Source organism: Oncorhynchus kisutch, linkage group LG14 (assembly GCF_002021735.2).
Source record: "Oncorhynchus kisutch isolate 150728-3 linkage group LG14, Okis_V2, whole genome shotgun sequence".
NCBI lineage: Eukaryota > Metazoa > Chordata > Actinopteri > Salmoniformes > Salmonidae > Oncorhynchus > Oncorhynchus kisutch.
The window spans coordinates 72426794-72450212 of record NC_034187.2 but is presented as its reverse complement, the minus strand read 5'-3'; the positions used below and the strand labels follow the sequence as shown (position 1 = coordinate 72450212).

General features: G+C 42.2%; 1 protein-coding gene across 1 annotated transcript in view; it reads right to left on the bottom strand.

Moving 5' to 3' along the window:
* vps50 (VPS50 subunit of EARP/GARPII complex) overlaps positions 1-23419 on the bottom strand; it is a 202050-nt gene that overhangs the window by 105617 nt on the left and 73014 nt on the right. Inside the window, exon 13 of the mRNA XM_031788900.1 lies at positions 4917-5049. Within this exon, the coding sequence (XP_031644760.1) occupies positions 4917-5049 (133 nt within the window). The remainder of the gene's footprint in view (positions 1-4916; positions 5050-23419) is intronic.

Genomic DNA, 23419 nt, shown 5'->3' with positions numbered 1-23419 from the left:
TAATGTGGCAGTTCCAAAGCTAACAGTCAATACGAGGGGCTCCAGTCCATGCTGTGAGCTTGTAACCGATCCACCGACCACGGCCATTTATCCTCTCACCACCGAGGACCTGTCCCAGCTGATTGAACATCACAGTGGGTGAGCTACATGTATGGCTGATAATTCAATTTGGAAAGGTGGGAGGGAACCGTCGCCCGTATTCATTCCAGAAACAACTTCCCTTTATTGAGTGGTGACATTAATTACTGATACATCATGGTGACAGGTTCACTCCGTCAGCTGTGGTGACCCTCAGTAGGTGTTTCACTCTGCATCCCAAATAGCACCCTATTCCCTATATAGTGCAGTACTTTGCTTTGCTTTGTCCTGGTAGTGCACACAATAATAGGGGATAGGGTGCCATTTGGGATGCATTTGCAGTGTTGCAGCAGCCAGCCATGGACAGTTTCGTTATTTTTCCAATGACAGAGAGGAGCCTGGCGGTCATGCGGGGCACCGGGTAGAACGTGTGGGGTCCCAGGACACAACGCCAGTCTGACAAATGAAGATCAGCATGTAAATCTCTCCTTTTAAGTCTTTGGTATACGCACACACAAACGGAGATGCACACCGAACACACACACACGCTCTCTCGCGCTCACACTCACCAAGCACACAGACTAAACACGCACACCCTTTACATCATATAAAAAGGTAAAGCTGGTGCAGAGTGAGGTCACCTTCACTTAGAGGGCAGTACAGTAGATGAAAGCCAATCACACCCACTCTCGATGTGATGGCCCTGCCCCCCTCACAACTAAATGGAATATGTCCTTTTACCGTGCAGAACAGCGGGATATGCTAATCTTCGGTTTGGAAGCTGGAAGGGTACGTCTCTAATGGTACCATATTCCCAATATATTGCACTACTTTTGACCACTATACAGGGAATAGCGTGTCATTTGTGACTGTCGTCAACGGTTTAGGGGATAAGGGCATCACTGTGGTGCTACTCGTCATCGTCCATTTCGTTAATCAAGCTAATGTACTGAAGGGGGAAATTGAACCCCCTTCCCACTGAGAAAGAACAAATTCTGGATTTGATCCAAAGCTACTGTTTAGTCTTTGAAAAGTTAAACAAATACAATTCACCAAATGAAAACGACTCCAGTGAGCTACCTTGAAACCAACACTCCCCTGGAAGAGATTAACTCTACATGAAACTTGAAACTTTATCGCTATGGAAACAGAGCCACCAGTTGTGTTTACTAAGCTTGGATACCTAAGGAATGTGACATTAGTGATGACACAAGCTGGAGTTGTCTTGTTAATCCCAACATAAACCCGTCTTGGACTGCCTATGTGGTTTCAAATTATCTAGCTACATGCTCTCTTTGGCTTATAGGTACAGTTGAAGTCGGAAGTTTACATACACCTTAGTCAAATACATTTAAACTCAGCATTTCACAATTCCTGACATTTAATCATAGTAAAAATTCCCTATCTTAGGTCAGATAGCATCACAACTTTATTTTAAGAATGTGAAATGTCAGAATAATAGTAGAGAGAATGATTTATTTCAGCTTTTATTTATTTCATCACATTCTTAGTGGGTCAGAAGTTTACATAAACTCAATTAGTTTTCAGTAGCATTGCCTTTAAATTGTTTAACTTGGGTCAAACGTCTCAGGTAGCCTTCCACAAGCTTCCCACAATAATTTGGGTGAATTTTGGCCCATTCCTCCTAACAGAGCTGGTGTAACTGAGTCAGGTTTGTAGGCCTCCTTGCTCGCACACGCTTTTTCAGTTCCACCAACACATTTTCTATAGGATTGAGGTCAGGGCTTTGTGATGGCCACTCCAATACCTTGACTTTGTTGTCCTTAAGCCATTTTGCCACAACTTTGGAAGTGTGCTTGGGGTCATTGTCCATTTGGAAGACCCATTTGCGACCAAGCTTTAACTTCCTGACTGATGTCTTGAGATGTTGCTTCAATATCCACATATAACACATAATCCAATAATTTTCCTGCCTCATGATGCCATCTATTTTGTGAAGTACACCATTCCCTCCTGCAGCAAAGCACCCCCACAACATGATGATGCCACCCCAATGCTATTTTTGTTTCATCAGACCATAGGACATTTCTCCAAAAAGTACGATCTTTGTCCCCATGTGCAGTTGCAAACCGTAGTCTAGCTTTTTTGGGGCGGTTTTGGAGCAGTGGCTTCTTCCTTGCTGAGTGGCCTTTCAGGTTATGTCGATATATGACTCAGGCATTTGGAAATTGCTCCCAAGGTTGAACCAGACTTCTGGACCTCTACAAATTTTTTTCTGAAGTCTTGGCTGATTTCTTTTCATTTTCTCATTAAGTGTATACAAACTTCCAACTTCAACTGTATATAGAGTCAGGGCTGAAAGTAGATTGAATTTGTTTTTACATATAGAATCCCTATTAATTCAATACCATCTCTGTGAGCATGGTCATAAAGAATTGTCATTTAACTGCAAAAATGTTTTAATTTTATTGCGGCATAAACACAACCAGTCATGATGTTTGAACCAGTCTGATTGTCAAACAGGGTCCGTTACGCGGCTACCCATTACGGGGCTACCCATTACGGGGCTACCCATTACGGGGCTACCCATTACGGGGCTACCCATGCACATTCATCCACAACATCCTACCAGCCTCCAAACAGTGGTGACAGTACTTTGGGCCCTGTATAGAATAGTACTGTTGCTCCAGCAGATCAACCAGTAGCTTAGCTACCTCATCATAACATCTCTAACTGCCTGTGAGAATGACTGTGGCCTGTTTGAGAGAGTATTGCACTTGGTAACCTTGTTTAAATTGTGACGGGGGAAATAAGAGGTTCCCAGGAAAGCAGATCAACACTACATTTGATACAATCTGATTATCACGTAAGCAATGTGTCATCCCTCTTGGCTGTACTGAAACATCCTAAATACAAGAAATAAGTCCTGACAGAGGGGTGGGGCACTGAGGGACATGAGGGTGTCTACATGTAATTAGGAAAATAAGGAATAAGTCATTTCCTATTGAAGGACAATCAACAAACGTCAATCAAAACGGTGCTTATACGGAAATGAACATGATCATGGAATGGAAATGAATACTCAGTGTTAAATATCAGTTTGTCTCCATCGCTTACCGTGTGGATTATTTTATATGACTCAACTAATCATTAGATTCTAATGTTTGGACAGGAAGTCTTTGGAGAAGACTCAGTGACTTAGCCAGCGACGTGCTTTCAGGCCTGGTCGGTTCAATGATATTCCACATGGACAGCCAGAGAGGGAGAGCCACTGAAGTAAAACTAGAAAATAAATTCCACTTGACTATCAACAGTGGCGATCTACCTCAATTACCCATACTATCAAGCCAATGTGGGCTGTGCAAATGTGGGGCTGCGCATTCACAACCACTTCTGTTACATGGGCGGGGTAGACAACGGGGCAGTAGCTCACCTCTATTAAGTGCAAATGCAATACTTAGAAATCCATCAATCTCTGGGTTTAAGTCTGTGGGGCCTCAATGAAAGTCAACGCCCCCCCCCGTTTGTTTTTACTGAATCAGCTTAAATTGATTTAGGGGCAGCTGATTAAAAGAGCCAGGAGCATGGAGGGAACACTACTGCAGCCCTACCGCTGGTTTCTAAGAACTTCTAGAGGACGAGGGGGAGTAAACGCCTGGAGAAATACAAGGTGAACTGACCTGAGGGCAGCTGAACAAGGGTTTATTACCACATTACCGTTCAAGGGGCTTTAGGTGTATTAAGCATAAGGGAATCAGGGCTATAAAAGTTAGAGCAGGTAGAGGGTGGTAAATAAGGGTTTTAATGGTCGCTTGCCTGAATGAAAGGGGACAGTGCTATGCTGCATTGAAGGGGAGAGAGTATTGGAGGGGCATGCTTACAGTACCTGTAGCAGCCTCCTCCACTTCCGCTTTAGGTGTAGGGTATAGGAATCAGGGCTTTAGAAATAAGAGAGGTTACCTTGGAGGACCGATGATGAATAAGGGCTTTAGAGTGGTCACTTGCCTTTATTAAAGGGGAGGGGACAGTGCTTTGGGGTGCTGAATTAAAGGGAAGAGCAGTGGTGTAAAGTACTTAAGTAAAAATACTTGAAAGTACTACTTAAGTCGTTTTTGGAGGTATCTATACTTTATTATTTATACATTCCTAAAGAAAATAATGTACTTTTTATTCCATACATTTTCCCTGACGCCCAAAAGTACTCGTTACATTTTGAATGCTTAGCAGGAAGGAAAATGGTCTAATTCACACACTTCGAAAGAGAACATCCCTGGTCATCCCTACTGCCTCTGATCTGTTGGACTCACTAAACAGAGAACATCCCTGGTCATCCCTACTGCCTCTGATCTGTTGGACTCACTAAACAGAGAACATCCCTGGTCATCCCTACTGCCTCTGATCTGTTGGACTCACTAAACAGAGAACATCCCTGGTCATCCCTACTGCCTCTGATCTGTTGGACTCACTAAACAGAGAACATCCCTGGTCATCCCTACTGCTCTGATCTGTTGGACTCACTAAACAGAGAACATCCCTGGTCATCCCTACTGCCTCTGATCTGTTGGACTCACTAAACACATGCTTCGTTTCTAAATGATGTGTTGGAGTGCCCCTTGCTATCTATAAAGAAAGAAAGAAAATGGTGCCATCTGGTTTGCTTAAAGGAATTTGAAATGATTTATACTTTTACTTTTGATACTTAAGTATATTTAATACCAAATACTTTCAGACTTTTACTCAAGTTGGATTTTACTAGGTGACTTTCACTTGAGTCATTTGCTATCAAGGCATCTTTACTCAAGTATGACAAGTGGGAACTTTTTCTACCACTGAGGCAGGACATATTGAGGGGACAGATATTGGTGTGACAGGCATACCTGTGGTGGGTGGGGGCTCCTCATTGTCTTGCTCCTCATGCCACTGCATGGTCCGGTGATAGCTGAGCATCACCTCCCACAATGCCTTGCACAGGTCGCTCAGGCAGGGGACGTAGCTGTCTTGAGTGATGTGCTGTGGACCAGACGGGAGAGACACACATTTTAAAAAAGAGAGCGAGACAGCAAGATAGAGAGACAGAGAGCGAGACAGCAAGATAGAGAGACAAAGACAGACAGACAGAAAGATAGAGAGACAAAGACAGACAGAGGGACAAAGAAAGACAGAGGGACAGACAGAGACAGACAGACAGCGAGAGGGACAAACAGACAGACAGAGGGGGACAGACAGAGACAGGCGGACAGAGGAACAGAGAGACAGACAGAGAGAGAGAGAGAGAGACGGACAGACAGACAGAGACACAGACAGAGGGGGACAGACGGACAGACAGAGGGGGACAGACCGAGGGACAGACAGGGACAGAGAGCGACAGACAGACGCACAGACAGGGGTACGGCTGATGCAAGCAAGACAGACGCTGATCTTCAAACGGTCTTGCAGCCAGAGAGACAGAACAGTGTGTGTGCGTGACTGACCCACAGACACCGACAGTTCAGAAATGAGCCTGAAACCATTCCAACGACCACAATGTCTAACACCAATGAATTCCCTGTGGCTGACTGACTGTAAACAAAAAAGACATTTCCATAAATGTATGTCTATTGCACACAGACCTTTATTAGGCCCTTCAAAACACTACCCGCCTCTTGTGGGACATTTTCAGGCACAACGCAATGTAGTAATACTTTACACATTGGCCTATGTAAATAATGGAGGGATGAAGAGACTGCAGTTCTAATGACGCATATCAAAATATTGTCGATTATATACGGTACCAGTCAAAAGTTTGGACACACCTACTCATTCAAGGGTTTTTCTTTATTTGTATTCATTTCTACATTGTAGAACAATAGTGAAGAAATCAAAACTATGAAATAACACATATGGAATCATGTAGTAACCAAAAAAGTGATAAACTAAATCTATTTTATATTTGAGATTCTTCAAAGTAGCCACCCTTTGTCTTGATGACAGCTTTGCACACTCTTGGCATTCTCTCAACCAGCTTCATGAGGTAGTCACCTGGAATGTTAACAGCTGTGCCTTGTTAAAAGTACATTTGAGGAATTTCTTTCCTTCTTTATGCGTTTGAGCCCCCAAAAATATATATATTTTTCAACTAGGCAAGTCAGTTAAGAATAAATTCTTATTTACAATGACGGCCTAGGAACAGTGGGTAAACTACCTTGTTCAGGGGCAGAACGACAGATTTTAACCTTGTCAGCTCAGGGATTCGATCTAGCAACCTTTTGATTACTGGCCCAACACTCTAACCACTAGCCTGCCTGCCACCCCGCCAATCAGTTGTGTTGTGACAAGGTAGGGGTGGTATACAGAAGATAGCCCTATTTGGTAAAAGACCAAGTCCATATTATTGCAAGAACAGCAAAGAGAAACGACAGTCCATCATTACTTTAAGACATGAAGGTCAGTCAATCCAGAAAATGTCAAGAACTTTGAAAGTTTCTTCATGAGCAGTTGCAAAAACCATCAAGTGCTATGATGAAACTGGCTCTCATGAGGACCGCCACAGGAAAGGAAGACCCAGACTCTGCTGCGGAGGGAAAGTTCATTAGAGTTACCAGCCTCAGAAATTGCAGCCCAAATAAATGCTTTACAGAGTTCAAGCAACAGACACACCTCAACATCAACTGTTCAGAGACTGTGTGAATCAGGCCTTCATTATCGAATGTCTGCAAAGAAACCGCTACTAAAGGACACCAATAATAAGAAGAGACTTGCTTGGGCCAAGAAACACGAGCAATGGTCTGAGTCCAAATAGTAAAGATAAAGAAAAACCCCTGAATGAGTAGGTGCATCCAAACTGTTGACTGGTACTGTATATATATTATACAGAAGTCATGATGACAGTTGGAGCATTTTTGGGGTTTCTCAACTTCATTCAAAATAGGTAAAAAATTTAAAACAGCACTCTATAGAAAAGGGCAAATGAGTGGAGTTAGGATTTGGCCAACCTCCACATAGACTCTAGCATCGTTTAACTCTCTACGGCTGGCGTTAGAGGCATGCCCCGTCAAACCCAGTGGTGCACAGGACTCTGAGGCTACATACCTCACGGCCTGACACAGACGTGGTTTTCAACACCATCAGAGACTAAAGATTCATCATTGCATTCTAAAAAGGTTCTGGAGACAGCAGAGCTTGTTCTCACCGGAAGCCCCGATGCCATTTGTTTTAAACATAGCACGTGTGTGCGTGTAAGTGCCCATGTGTGTGTGTGTGTGAGAGAACTGTTCCCTCTGCCAAGCAGGTGTAAATTACCGACAGTGAGCCACACACACCGGGGTTTCTGCAGGGGAAACGGTGCATAGCAACACGGACCCCGGCTGTGGAAAAGCTAACAGGAGCGAAGGGTTCCAGAGCAATTTATGCTTCACAGCCGTCTCTCTTTCCCCTCTCAGAATTAACCGCTAACCTGTAAATTAGACGACGCCAGGGTTCAGGCTGCCAGACCCCGTCGGCTGCCAGAGACCTTTGAGGAGAAAATTCATGATCACAAATAGCGAGTCGAGTGAACGATATCATTCAGTGACCTCCCGTCTCTAAAATAGCATGACATTGCATCACTAGTGTTGCATAGCTCCAATGCTAATGGGTAACAAGGATCGCTATTGCCCAAAACTAGAGTTAGAGTTGTAGTGGTTTTGATTAACATTGGCCAGTTCATGTGTATGACTGTTTATGTTTGTATTACACAAACATCACAATAAAGGAGCAACTTTCTTTCCCATGTGGTGTTCTTTATTTTGCAATATCCACATGGTGCAAATTAAACGTCGCCATGCCATAGAGCCCACGGCAACCAACATAAAAGACTTACAGGAAAGAGGTTGCTTAAATGTCAAACATTTACAGAGAGCCTGAGGGGAACGTTATAGGAACATTCCAGAATAATAATAGAACCTTCTATTGTTTTAGTACCTTTTGCTGGGTGTGGTAGAAATGAATCATCAAGCTCAGTCTGGAGAGAGAACACTAGCACTTAGCGAGTCAAAAGTACTCTATAGAGCAGAGGTTCCCAACTCCAGTCCTCCAGTACTCCCAACAGCACACATTTGTGTTATACCCCTGGACAGACTCACCTGATTCAACTTATCAAGGGCTTGATGATTAGATGACAAGTAGAATCAGGTGTGCTTGTCCGGGGCCACGACAAAAATATGTATTGTAGCTTTTCCACAGCCATAGGTAATAGGGTGGTATTTAGGATGCACTCCTACAGTACTTCCCTAACGTCAGGATACTCATCAGCCATGACTTCCTCGGTTGGTAAAACACCTCACATTAACATTCAACAACAGTCACTGGAATAATTAGCGTAGTTTAGCAGCCTTGTCTGAATGTGCTTAACTGTAGTCCTCCTGAACACACCTAAAAAATGTTTTGCCCTGAATCTCCTCAAATACCACCTGAAATTCTTCAGATTGGAAAATGATTTTCGGATTGACACACACTGGTTTCATAGGGAAAACGGTCACATAACTATGTCTCACACATTGACTTTAAAAGTCACCTGTACAGTATAAAACAACCCCTGGCTGGTTTCCTCTACCCATATAACCCATGGTGTACTAATTTGCGCAAACTGTAGGAAAACGTTTTTCATTGAAAACAAGCATTTTTTTTATTGGACTGGTTTAATTAAGTTAGCTCCAAACCGTTTCCGTTTACAAGCCCAGTATGGCATCATAGGATGCAACCAGTCAGTGTTATCGCGGTCTGTCCCCTCGGGAGTCTAATAGAGGAACAGGATCAGGATCCTGAAACCATCACGCCCTTCTTCTCACACTCACACACACACACACTGCTGATTGCAAGATCCATTTCATCTCAGCCCCTCCCACGTCTTTCCAACAGCACCGTAACAAGTCACTGATGCATCAAGCATTCCCTTACTGTGGGATGTTATGAGAATGTTGCAATTATTGAGGAGTATCATGGGTAAATGCAAGGACAATGCAATATTCCAGTGTAAATTGCCTCCCTTTCCCATCCAAACCCAGTGCCTACCTATGAACAGTGTTAAATTAGTGATCCACATCCAAGCGGACAATCAATGGTCCAGCCCTGCCATTTGATGGTGATGCTATCCTGCTACGGTAGGAAATATCACACCACGTTGCCAGGCAACTGGGACTATTTGTCAGGAGAAAGGGGCCGCAGGGGCTCTGTGATCTATAGTAGGTCTGATAAGAAGAAATCGCCTCCTTGGCTTCTTCAGGGGGCACTGCCAGGCCCCTTCCAAGCCCCCCCTCAGGGACACACACAGACTCTACCCCTGCTCAGGGTAAGGTCACAGCTGGGTGTTTTCTCTCTGATCAAAGTGGCTCCTCAACACCTCCATAGGGCAGGTTGGATCTCAGACTTCAGAGGGTTTGATGTATGGAGAGACATCCCAGATCACTCCATATGATACATAGTGGATCTATTTTAAGAGGATGGATGCAGTGTATGCCTACGCTCAGCAGCATAGGGACTTGTGCATAGGGATAGTGAGCTGCGTGGGGGAGAGGCATGGTTTTTAGCCAATACACTTCCACTTCAGATGTAATCCTAGTGCTTTTCCCAAAACTGCAGGTGATTAAAAAAAACAGCGCCCTGCCTGCTAGTCAGCAATCTGCAGATCTGCCGAGCCAGAAAAGCACATCATGGTGTCCTCCTTCTCCATCAAAGTGCAGCTAGACTCCTCAATGTGGTGACACTGGCAAGCCACTACAACTTCCCACACCTTGGGCAAGGTACCATGATGGTTCACTCCGAAATCAAACTTTGTCAGAAGTTTTCAGACCTGGACTGTGGACTAATGTTGAGATGATTTCACGTCCCAATACGGTGCGTGGCTTCAGGACAAGTCTCAACGTCCTTAAGTGGCCCAGCCAGAGTCCGGACTTGAACCCGATCGAACATCTATGGAAAGACCTGAAAATAGCTGTGCAGCGACGCTCCCCATCCAACCTGACAGAGCTTAAGAAGATCTGAAGAGAAGACTGGGAGAAACTCCCCAAATACAGGTGTGCCAAGCTTGTAGCATCATACCCAAGAAGACGAGGCTGTGATCGATCACTGCCAAAGGGGCTTCAACAAAATACTGAGTAAAGGGTCTGAATACCTATGTAAATGTGATATCAGTTTCTTATTTTTAATACATTTGCAAACATTTCTAAAAAACTGTTTTTTCTTTGCCATTATGGGGTATTGTATGTAGATTGATGAGGGGGGAAAACTATTTAATCAATTTTAGAATAATGCTGTAATGTAACAAAATGTGGAAAAGGTTAAGTGGTCTGAATACTTTCTGAATGCACAGTGTGGGTGTCTGAGCTGAATGTTATTTGATTATGCAGACAATCTGGAATTCTGAAGTAACGTTTCTGATAACTACAAAACGAATAGGTCGTCAACCCTCAACCAGGAAAGACCCGCATGCATGTTGATGTTAGTTCTGTATGTGTATATAAGGGCAAGGCGTGCTGCTCTGCTCTGATACCTTCAAACTCTGTGCCTCTTTGCTTGACATCATGGGAAAATCTAAAGAAATCAGCCAAGACCTCAGAAAAACAATTGTAGACCTCCACAAGTCTGGTTCATCCTTGGGAGCAATTTCCAAACGTCTGAAGGTACCACGTTCATCTGTACAAACAATAGTACGCAAGTACAAACACCATGGGACCACGCAGCCGTCATACCGCTCAGGAAGGAGACGTGTCTCCTAGAGATGAACGTACTTTGGTGTGAAAAGTGCAAATCAATCCCAGAACAACAGCAAAGGACCTTGTGAAGATGCTGGAGGAAACAAAGTACAAAAGTATCAATATCCACAGTAAAACGAGTCCTATACTGACATAACCTGAAAGGCCGCTCAGCACGGAAGAAGCCACTGCCCCAAAGCCTCCATAACAAAGCCAGACTACGGTTTGCAACTGCACATGGGGACAAAGATTGTACTACTCTGAGAAATGTCCTCTCCTCTGATGAAACAAAAATAGAACTGTTTGGCCATAATGACAATCTTTATGTTTGGAGGAAAAAGAGACGCTTGCAAGCTGAAGAACACCATCCCAACCGTGAAGCACGGGGGTGGCAGCGTCATGTTGTGGGGGTGCTTTGCTGCAGGAGGGACTGGTGCACTTCACAAAATAGATGGCATCATGAGGCTGGAAAATCGTGGATATATTGAAGCAACATCTCAAGACATCAGTTAAAGCTTGGTCACAAATGGGTCTTCCAAATGGACAATGACCCCAAGCATTCTTCCAAAGTTGTGGCAAAATGGCTTAAGGACAACAAAGTCAAGGTATTAGAGTGGCCTGACTTCAATCCTATAGAACATCTGTGGGCAGAACTGAAAAAGCCTGTGTGAGCAAGGAGGCCTACAAACCTGACTCCGTTACACCAGCTCTGTCAGAAGGAATGGGCCAACATTCACCCAACTTATTGTGGTAATCTTGTGGAAGGCTACCAGAAACGTTTGACCCAAGTTTAACAATTTAAAAGGCAATGGAACCAAATACTAATTAAGTTTATGTAAACGTCTGACCCACTGGGAATGTGATGAAATAAATAAACCTGAAATAAATCATTCACTCTACTATTATTCTGACATTTCACATTCTTAAAATAAAGTGGTGATCCTAACTGACCTAAGACAGGAAATCTTTACTAGGATTAAATGTCAGGAATTGAGAAAAACTGAGTTTAACAGAAATTACCATAACCAAACAAACACTGTAGATTACAAATTATGGGAATGAATGGTAAATATAGGTTACTACTGTATGTAGTGGGGAATTGATAGACAATAACAATCAAAAGGCAAACAATTCACACAATGAAGTTATGAAACTATGAATGTGCACAAAATTGCAAGAGAAAGCGCATATTCTGGAGAAAGACGTGCCTTGTGCATTTTAGCCACGCTCCTTTTTTTAGGACCGTGACGTCCCAACCGCCTCCTAAATGGGTGAGCCCACTGAGACGCGCGTGAATCAGACAAGTATATACATATTTGAGACGGCTCGACCAACAGCCTATCGACCAAACAATCAACCAGTTGACGAAATGGGGTCAGCCCTAACACACTCCTTTAGGATTTGGTTAAAGATACAGCAAATAGGTCTGGCAATACAGTCTGCTACCATTCTCAGTAGTTTCCCAACAAGGTTGTCTATACCTGGTGGTAATACAGTCTGCTACCATTCTCAGTAGTTTCCCAACAAGGTTGTCTATACCTGGTGGTAATACAGTCTGCTACCATTCTCAGTAGTTTCCCAACAAGGTTGTCTATACCTGGTGGTAATACAGTCTGCTACCATTCTCAGTAGTTTCCCAACAAGGTTGTCTATACCTGGTGGTAATACAGTCTGCTACCATTCTCAGTAGTTTCCCAACAAGGTTGTCTATACCTGGTGGTAATACAGTCTGCTACCATTCTCAGTAGTTTCCCAACAAGGTTGTCTATACCTGGTGGTAATACAGTCTGCTACCATTCTCAGTAGTTTCCCAACAAGGTTGTCTAAACCTGGTGGTAATACAGTCTGCTACCATTCTCAGTAGTTTCCCAACAAGGTTGTCTAAACCTGGTGGTAATACAGTCTGCTACCATTCTCAGTAGTTTCCCAACAAGGTTGTCTAAACCTGGTGGTAATACAGTCTGCTACCATTCTCAGTAGTTTCCCAACAAGGTTGTCTAAACCTGGTGGTAATACAGTCTGCTACCATTCTCAGTAGTTTCCCAACAAGGTTGTCTAAACCTGGTGGTAATACAGTCTGCTACCATTCTCAGTAGTTTCCCAACAAGGTTGTCTAAACCTGGTGGTAATACAGTCTGCTACCATTCTCAGTAGTTTCCCAACAAGGTTGTCTAAACCTGGTGGTAATACAGTCTGCTACCATTCTCAGTAGTTTCCCAACAAGGTTGTCTAAACCTGGTGGTAATACAGTCTGCTACCATTCTCAGTAGTTTCCCAACAAGGTTGTCTAAACCTGGTGGTAATACAGTCTGCTACCATTCTCAGTAGTTTCCCAACAAGGTTGTCTAAACCTGGTGGTAATACAGTCTGCTACCATTCTCAGTAGTTTCCCAACAAGGTTGTCTATACCTGGTGGTAATACAGTCTGCTACCATTCTCAGTAGTTTCCCAACAAGGTTGTCTATACCTGGTGGTAATACAGTCTGCTACCATTCTCAGTAGTTTCCCAACAAGGTTGTCTATACCTGGTGGTAATACAGTCTGCTACCATTCTCAGTAGTTTCCCAACAAGGTTGTCTATACCTGGTGGTAATACAGTCTGCTACCATTCTCAGTAGTTTCCCAACAAGGTTGTCTAAACCTGGTGGTAATACAGTCTGCTACCATTCTCAGTAGTTTCCCAACAAGGTTGTCTATACCTGGTGGTAATACAGTCTGCTACCATTCTCAGTAGTTTCCCAACAAGGTTGTCTATACCAGCTGGCTCATCATTATGGATGGATAACAATAGTTTTTCCACCACTCCCACACTAACTTGACCAAACTCCAAACAACGATCATTCACTTTCAATATTACATTTTTTATACTAAAATATGTCTCAATGTTCAATATTGTCATTTCACTTCCACTTTATTTGTGAAATAGTCATTGAAATGATTGGCAATCCTTCACTTTCAATATTGGATCTTTTATACTGAAATATGATGGCTCACTGTTATTATAAATCACCCATCAACTTCAATAAATGATGGAGATGAACTGGGTTTTCCAAAGTCTTTTTCCATTGTGTTTTATGTCATTTATCATAGTTTAGTAATTACATTTCTAGTTTTTTATGTTAAGTTTAGGTCACAACATTTCTCCATTGACAGTATGTCAACCAATCAGCTGAGCTTGACATGTTAACCACCTCTTTTGCATCATTTCTTTGAAACATACAATTTTTCAATGAATCATCAATCCAGAGGCCTCAGTTCTCCCAGTTAGTTTCTTAACAGGCTTGTCAACAACTGACATGAATACTTTTACAAATACTTCCAGTGCTGCGTCCTAGTTTCACCTCATACACATTAGACCAGCATTAAAAAAATGTACAAGTGTCCTAAGAAAACACGTTGTATTATCTCTTATAAACAACTTTAGGTCCAACCGTTGGCACTTTGGTTTTCCTTGTTAATTGCCACAATGTTATGGTCACTACAGCCAATGGGAACTGATATTACTTTGGAGCAAAGCTCTGCAGCATTAGTGAAGATATGATCAATACCAGTGGATGGCACAGATCCAACACTATTGGACAACACTAGTTGGTTCAGTGATAACCTGGGACATATTACAGGCATTAGTCACAGTAAGAAGTTTCCTCTTGAGAGGACAGCTAGTTGCTAACCAGTCCATGTTCAGGTCACCCAGTAAAATAAAACTCTTAACATCACACACACGATCAAGCATTGCACACATTATCCAAATGCTGACAGTTAGCAGCACCTCAAAAGAAGAGGCTTCAGATGAGGCAGGTGAACTTGCAACCACAACAATAGACATGAGACCCTCTCTAAGATTTACAGGAATATGGTGCTGAACATATACTGCAACACCTCCCCTATAGGCATGATGAAATGTGTACTCCTATTTGCCTTTGGAGCAGCAGAGTAAAGTTAGGACTGGAGCAACACGTTACACTTGACTGGGTTTCTCTGGTGGCTGTCAGATCAAATTGTGAACGCACGGTTGTCTGGCAGAATGCTAAAAAACTCAACCATATATTCTGGAATAAGCCCTGAGGTGGGGAGCTCCCAAACCAGGCTAATGCACTGCAATAAATACCAGGATAGGTTGATGAGAAAGCGATGTCGCTCTTAAACGCAAGTAAAACTAAATGCATGCTATTCAATCGATCACTGCCCGCACCTGCTCGCCCGTCCAGCATCACTAATCTGGACGGGTCTGACTTAGAATATGTGGACAACTACTAATACCTGGGTGTCTGGTTAGACTGTAAACTCTCCTTCCAGACTCACATTAAGCATCTCCAATCCAAAATTAAATCTAGAATCGGCTTCATATATCGCAACAAAGCATCCTTCACTCATGCTGCCAAACATACCCTCGTAAAACTGACCATCCTACCGATCCTAGACTTCAGTGATGTCATCTATAAAATAGCCTCCAACACTCTACTCAACAAACTGGATGCAGTCTAGCACAGTGCCATCCGTTTTGTCACCAAAGCCCCATACACTACCCACCATTGCGACCTGTAGGCTCTCGTTGGTTGGCCCTCGCTTCATACTCGTCGCCAAACCAACTGGCTACAGGTTATGTACAAGTCTCTGCTAGGTAAAGCCCCGCCTCATCTCAGCTCACTGGTCACCATAGCAGCACCCACTCGTAGCACGCGCTCCAGCAGGTATATCTCACTGGTCACCCCCAAAGCCAATTCCTCCTTTGGTCGTCTTTCCTTCCAGTTCTCTGCTGCCCATGACTGGAACGAATTGCAAAAATCTCTGAAGCTGGAGACTCACATCTCCCTCACTAGCTTTAAGCACCAGCTGTCAGAGCAACTTACAGATCACTGCACCTGTACACAGCCCATCTACCTACCTCATCCCCATTCTGGTATTTATTTATTTATTTAGCTCCTTTTCACCCCAGTATCTCTACCTGCACATTCATCTTCTGCCGATCTACCATTCAAGTGTTTAATTGCTATATCAGAATTACTTCGCCACCATGGCCTATTTATTTCCTTAACTTACCTCATTTGCACTCACTGTACATAGACTTTTTGTTTTCTTTTGTTCTACTGTATTATTGACTATGTTTTGTTTATTCCATGTGTAACTCTGTGTTGTTGTATGTGTCGAATTGCTACGCTTTATCTTGGTCAGGTCACAATTGCAAATGAGAACTTGTTCTCAACTAGCCTACCTGGTTAAATAAAGGTGTTCTCAACTAGCCTACCTGGTTAAATAAAGGTGTTCTCAACTAGCCTACCTGGTTAAATAAAGGTGTTCTCAACTAGCCTACCTGGTTAAATAAAGGTGTTCTCAACTAGCCTACCTGGTTAAATAAAGGTGTTCTCAACTAGCCTACCTGGTTAAATAAAGGTGTTCTCAACTAGCCTACCTGGTTAAATAAAGGTGTTCTCAACTAGCCTACCTGGTTAAATAAAGGTGTTCTCAACTAGCCTACCTGGTTAAATAAAGGTGTTCTCAACTAGCCTACCTGGTTAAATAAAGGTGTTCTCAACTAGCCTACCTGGTTAAATAAAGGTGTTCTCAACTAGCCTACCTGGTTAAATAAAGGTGTTCTCAACTAGCCTACCTGGTTAAATAAAGGTGTTCTCAACTAGCCTACCTGGTTAAATAAAGGTGTTCTCAACTAGCCTACCTGGTTAAATAAAGGTGTTCTCAACTAGCCTACCTGGTTAAATAAAGGTGAAATAAAATAAATAAATAAAATAAGACAGAAATACTTGCTGTGTCATTTACCAAAACTCACCTGGATACAAAAATGTATGGTACTTCATTCTCAAACACCCCAAACCATCAGCTAAATGTGTCCTTCCCAAGCTGTCCTGGGACTGTCAAGGAGGGTACACTATTGAACATTATAGGGAGATCTTATATTATGCGCAGAGTGGGTGACCATATGTGGCAGCGTGGCACAGCAGTAATGTCCAGTGTACCAAGCATGTCCAGCAGGGACACACGCATGTCATCCCAGCCCCTTTATCACTGTCAGCCACCATGCCTCTCATAGAAGGCTACATGCAGAGTGAGCAACGGTCTTTTCATTGCTCTCCTTCACACTACAGTAAGTGTTAATGAGCATTGCCGCTCTTTCTCCCACATCCCTCTTCCTCTATCATGAGGAATTAAAAGTTCCCTCCAGTGACGTATAGGGAAATGTTCCTCAGACCTCATAGCCTTCCTATCAGAGCACAATGTCATCTCATCTGGTGTTACCACAGTGATGAGTGTAGTGCAGACCTACTGTATCTGGCACACTTAAATAGATTAACTATTGAAAGCCTGGCTAACTCTATTGTGGCGAGACCTATTTGGCAAACAGAGGTTGAAATGTGGAAGTTATGAGCTGGAATGGGTGAGCTAACGTACCATGCCAGAAGAAATCATCATCATATTAACTTAATGCCAAGGACGGTTTGGGAGACACACAGTACAGTCGGTTTCATCTGAGATTCATTCATTACTATTAACCGCAAAGAAATGATTTGAATATCTTTATTTTAATTCAGAGGGAAAATCTACCTTTGATTCAGTTTTAGCACACAAATATATACTCCGAGTTCTATAGAAACTCTATAAATGAAAGGAAGTATATGAAACTTCCAGAAGTGACTCGAGGAAGCAAGAAATAAATCTAGACTTTGAGCGTCCAAGCCTGGAACTCTGGGATCATTGATGCAAATGAAAGCAGACGTCACAACAAACAGAGTTGTTTATTGATGCTGTTACACAAGAAGATAGACGTTATCTATCACAGCTGGAGGGAGACGAGGGGTTCTGTGTGTTCTCAGGAAGGATCACTTTCACTAAATAATGAAGAAAACACAAAACGCAGGGGGGAGAGAGAGACTCAGCATAGTTCTTATACTTCAGTGGTGCCTCATATGAAAGCTGATATGAACGCTGAAAGGCCATGAAAGGTTCACCTCCACTATGGGTCTCACTAAAGAGCCAGTACTTCACATGAACAATGGACCATGTAAATAACTCACAGTGTCCAGTCAAAAAGATCATATTACACAATCAAGATACTGATTGTTATCAGTGAGTGAATCCTGGGGAGATAAAATGGTGATGTACTTGATGATGTAATAAACAAGAGATTATCCTTGTGGCCTAACTGGTTTAGAGGTAATGAAGGTATAGGTTTGAATCACGCCTACTGCCCTTTCATACAACCTCCGTCTTTCACTACTGTCATCCCCTCTCACTATCTGTCCAAGACAAATCATTCAACCTAACAGTGAGTACCTTTCAGCTCTGCTGTGGCTCTGAAGGTGGCTGTGGTACTGATGGTCATTTGATAGTATGGTGTTGTTTTAGAGTGTGTTAGTGCTGTGATCTTCATCTATTAGAGTCATAACAGTGAGTCGGGGACAGGGTTTGCATCCCCAATGGACACCCTATTCCCTTTATAGTGCCCTACGTTTGATCAAGGCCCATAGAGCAAAAAAAAAATATTGTTTATGTGGTACAATTTGGGACTCAGCTATGGAGTCCAGGTCAGAGAGAGAAATAGAGACAGAGAAAGAGACAGAGAGCGAGAGAGACAGAGAGCGAGAGAGACAGAGAGCGAGAGAGACAGAGAGACAGAGAGGAAGAGAGCGAGAGAGACAAAGCGAGAGAGAGACAGAGTACTTTTCCAAAAAACAAAAATCATGATCCCCCCCCCAAAAAAAAAACAGCTGTCAGAAGCACAAATATAAATTCACCCTGAACAACACCATAATTGAACACAAACCTACCCTGGTCTGACCATATCTGCATCTGGAAACTTTAATATGGCAGTGAATGGACTCAAAGAAAAAGCCCGCAGAGCATCGTATGTAATAAAAATGAAATGATTCAAAATCAACATCCAATTAAAATTTGGACCAAAATATTTTACAGTGTAATACTACCAATAGCTCTTTAAGGAAGTGAGGTTTGGGGGCCACTCAATAAACTGGACTTTAAAATGTGGGACAAACATCCAATTGAAGCCCTACATGCAGAATTCTGTCGGAAAATTCTACAAGTCCAGAGAAATACACCAACTAATGCATGTAGGGCAGAATTGGGCCGTTTTCCAGTAATAATGAAGATACAGAAAAGATCATAGAACTTTTGGCTCCATCTAAATTCAAGTCCAAATTCAAGTCTGCAATTTAAAGCACTTCAAACCAAAGAGCTGAGCACAGGAACGAGCCCTCTCAGTCAGCTGGTGTTGGACCTCACCAACCAAGCTGACACCAGCACTGCTTCAAAAGAAAGAATTCCAATAAGCAAAATCATGAACAAATCAAAGGACTCATATTTACAACATTGGAAAAACAAAACAAAATCCCAAAGCCGACTAAATTGCTATCTGACCCTAAATAGAGAATATGAATTGGCTGATTATCTCTACTCTGTCAGAGATGCGAAGCAGAGACAGATCCTTACCAAGTACAGGCTGAGTGACCACCGATTGGCAATAGAAACCGGCAGACATAAAAAGACATGGCTACCCAAAGAGGAGCGTGAATGTGGTCACTGCACGACAGGTAGAAACAGAGATGCACTTGGGTTGGTTGTTTCAGGCCCTCTCCCTGGAGCTTTACTGTGATAAATATTCCTCACCAAGAGATTCATTATTCACAGAAATGACTGCATTTATTCAAAATTTTAACTTATTAAACCCAGAAGAAAAAAAGAAAAAATACTCATGGGTGAAGGAGCAATGGCTCCTCTTGCAGCCCAATATGTATTTGCCTGCCATAGCCTTTTTATTTATTTTGTAATTTTTTATTTCACCTTTATTTAACCAGGTAGGCTAGTTGAGAACAAGTTCTCATTTGCAACTGCGACCTGGCCAAGATAAAGCATAGCAGTGTGAACAGACAACAACAGAGTTACACATGGAGTAAACAATTAACAAGTCAATAACATTATTTTTTTTCTACAATCTATATACATTGTGTGCAAAAGGCATGAGGAGGTAGGCAATAAATAGGCCATAGGAGTGAATAATTACAATTTAGCAGATTAACACTGGAGTGATAAATGATCAGATGAACATGTACAGGTAGAGATATTGGTGTGCAAAAGAGCAGAAAAGTATATAAAATAAAAACAGTATGGGGATGAGGTAGGTAAATTGGGTGGGCTATATACCGATGGACTATGTACAGCTGCAGCGATCGGTTAGCTGCTCAGATAGCAGATGTTTAAAGTTGGTGAGGGAGATAAAAGTCTCCAACTTCAGAGATTTTTGCAATTCATTCCAGTCGCAGGCAGCAGAGAACTGGAAGGAAAGGCGGCCAAATGAGGTTTTGGCTTTAGGGATGATCAGTGAGATACACCTGCTGGAGCGCGTGCTACGGGTCGGTGTTGCCATCGTGACCAGTGAACATGAGATAAGGAGGAGCTTTACCTAGCATAGACTTGTAGATGACCTGGAGCCAGTGGGTCTGGCGACGAACATGTAGCGAGGGCCAGCCGACTAGAGCATACAGGTCGCAGTGGTGGGTGGTATAAGGTGCTTTAGTAACAAAACGGATGGCACTGTGATAAACTGCATCCAGTTTGCGGAGTAGAGTATTGGAAGCTATTTTGTAGATGACATCGCCGAAGTCGAGGAGCGGTAGGATAGTCAGTTTTACTAGGGTAAGTTTTGCGGCGCGAGTGAAGGAGGCTTTGTTGCGAAATAGAAAGCAGACTCTAGATTTGATTTTGAATTGGAGATATTTGATATGAGTCTGGAAGGAGAGTTTGCAGTTTAGCCAGACACCTAGGTACTTATAGATGTCCACATATTCTAGGTCGGAACCATCCATGGTGGTGATGCTAGTCGGGCGTGCGGGTGCAGGCAGCGAAGGATTGAAAAGCATGCATTTGGTTTTACTAGCGTTTAAGAGCAGTTGGAGGCCACGGAAGGAGTGTTGTATGGCATTGAAGCTTGTTTGGAGGTTAGATAGCACAGTGTCCAAGGAAGGGCCAGAAGTATACAGAATGGTGTCGTCTGCGTAGAGGTGGATCAGGGAATCGCCCACAGCAAGAGCAACATCATTGATATATACAGAGAAAAGAGTCGGCCCGAGAATTGAACCCTGTGGTACCCCCATAGAGACTGCCAGAGTACCGGACAACATGCCCTCCGATTTGACACACTGAACTCTGTCTGCAAAGTAGTTGGTGAACCAGGCAAGGAAGTCATTAGAAAAACCGAGGCTACTGAGTCTGCCGATAAGAATATGGTGATTGACAGAGTCGAAAGCCTTGGCCAGGTCGATGAAGACGGCTGCAAAGTACTGTCTTTTATCAATGGCGGTTATGATATCGTTTAGTACCTTGAGCATGGCTGAGCGTGGCTGAGGTACAGCCTGAGGGACACTGAATAATAACATCTGCAAAGTAAATAGTAACTTAGTATTATTGTTATTACTATTATTATTGTTGTTTATCATTCCAAATAGTAGTGGTATGGGTAGTAGGGTGATGGTAATAATAGCAGTTTAATGATGGTGGAGGTAGTAGTAGTGGTAATGATGATGGTAGTTGTAGTACTGATGTAATGGTAGTAGTAGTGGAAATGATGATGGTAGTTGTAGTACTGAAGTAATGATGGTAGTAGTAGTAGTAGTTGTAGAAGAAGTAGTAATGATGATGGCAGTTGTAGTAATGATGGTAGTAGTAGTAGTAGTAATGATGATGGTAGTTGTAGTAATGATGTAATGATGGTAGTAGTAGTAGTAATGATGATGGTAGTTGTAGTAATGATGTAATGGTAGTAGTAGTAGTGGTAATGATAATGGTAGTTGTAGTAACGATGTAATGGTAGTAGTAGTAGTAGTGGTAATGATGATGGTAGTTGTAGTAATGATGTAATGCTGGCAGTAGTAGTAGTAGCAGTAGTAGTAGTAGTAGTAGTAATGATGATGGTAGTTGTAGTAGTGGTAATGATGATGGTAGTTGTAGTACTGATGTAATGATGGTAGTAGTAGTAGTAGTAATGATGATGGTAGTAGTAGTAGTAGTGGTAATGATGATGGTAGTTGTAGTACTGAAGTAATGATGGTAGTAGTAGTAGTAGTTGTAGAAGAAGTAGTAATGATGATGGCAGTTGTAGTAATGATGGTAGTAGTAGTAGTAGTAATGATGATGGTAGTTGTAGTAATGATGTAATGATGGTAGTAGTAGTAGTAATGATGATGGTAGTTGTAGTAATGATGTAATGGTAGTAGTAGTAGTGGTAATGATAATGGTAGTTGTAGTAACGATGTAATGGTAGTAGTAGTAGTAGTGGTAATGATGATGGTAGTTGTAGTAATGATGTAATGCTGGCAGTAGTAGTAGTAGCAGTAGTAGTAGTAGTAGTAGTAATGATGATGGTAGTTGTAGTAGTAGTAGTGGTAATGATGATGGTAGTTGTAGTACTGATGTAATGATGGTAGTAGTAGTAGTAGTAATGATGATGGTAGTAGTAGTAGTAGTGGTAATGATGATGGTAGTTGTAGTACTGAAGTAATGATGGTAGTAGTAGTAGTAGTTGTAGAAGAAGTAGTAATGATGATGGCAGTTGTAGTAATGATGGTAGTAGTAGTAGTAGTAATGATGATGGTAGTTGTAGTAATGATGTAATGATGGTAGTAGTAGTAGTAATGATGATGGTAGTTGTAGTAATGATGTAATGGTAGTAGTAGTAGTGGTAATGATAATGGTAGTTGTAGTAACGATGTAATGGTAGTAGTAGTAGTAGTGGTAATGATGATGGTAGTTGTAGTAATGATGTAATGCTGGCAGTAGTAGTAGTAGCAGTAGTAGTAGTAGTAGTAGTAGTAGTAATGATGATGGTAGTTGTAGTAGTAGTAGTGGTAATGATGATGGTAGTTGTAGTACTGATGTAATGATGGTAGTAGTAGTAGTAGTAATGATGATGGTAGTAGTAGTAGTAGTGGTAATGATGATGGTAGTTGTAGTACTGATGTGATGATGGTAGTTGTAGTACTGATGTAATGATGGTAGTAGTAGTAGTAGTAATGATGATGGTAGTAGTAGTAGTAGTGGTAATGATGATGGTAGTTGTAGTACTGATGTAATGATGGTAGTAGTAGTAATGATGATGGTAGTAGTAGTAGTAGTAGTAGTAGTAGTAGTAGTAGTGGTAATGATGATGGTAGTTGTAGTACTGATGTAATGATGGTAGTAGTAGTAGTAGTAGTAATGATGTAATGATGGTGGTGGTGGTAGTAGTAGTAGTAGTAGTAGTAGTAGTAGTAGTAGTAGTAGTAGTAGTAGTAGTAGTAGTGATGATGATGATGATGATGGTAGTAGTAGTAATGATGGTAGTAGTAGTAGTAATGATGATGGTAGTTGTAGTAATGATGTAATGATGGTGGTGGTAGTAGTAGTAGTAGGAGTAGTGATGATGATGGTAGTAGTAGTAATGATGTAATGATGGTGGTGGGAGTAGTAGTAGTAGTAGTAGTGATGATGATGGTAGTAGTAGTAATGATGTAATGATGGTAGTAGTAGTAATGATGATTGTAGTAGTAATGATGATTGTAGTAGTAATGATGATGGTAGTTGTAGTAATGATGTAATGATGGTAATAGTGGTAGTAGTACTGGCAATGATGGCAGTTGTAGTAATGATGTAATGACGGTAGTAGTAGTAGT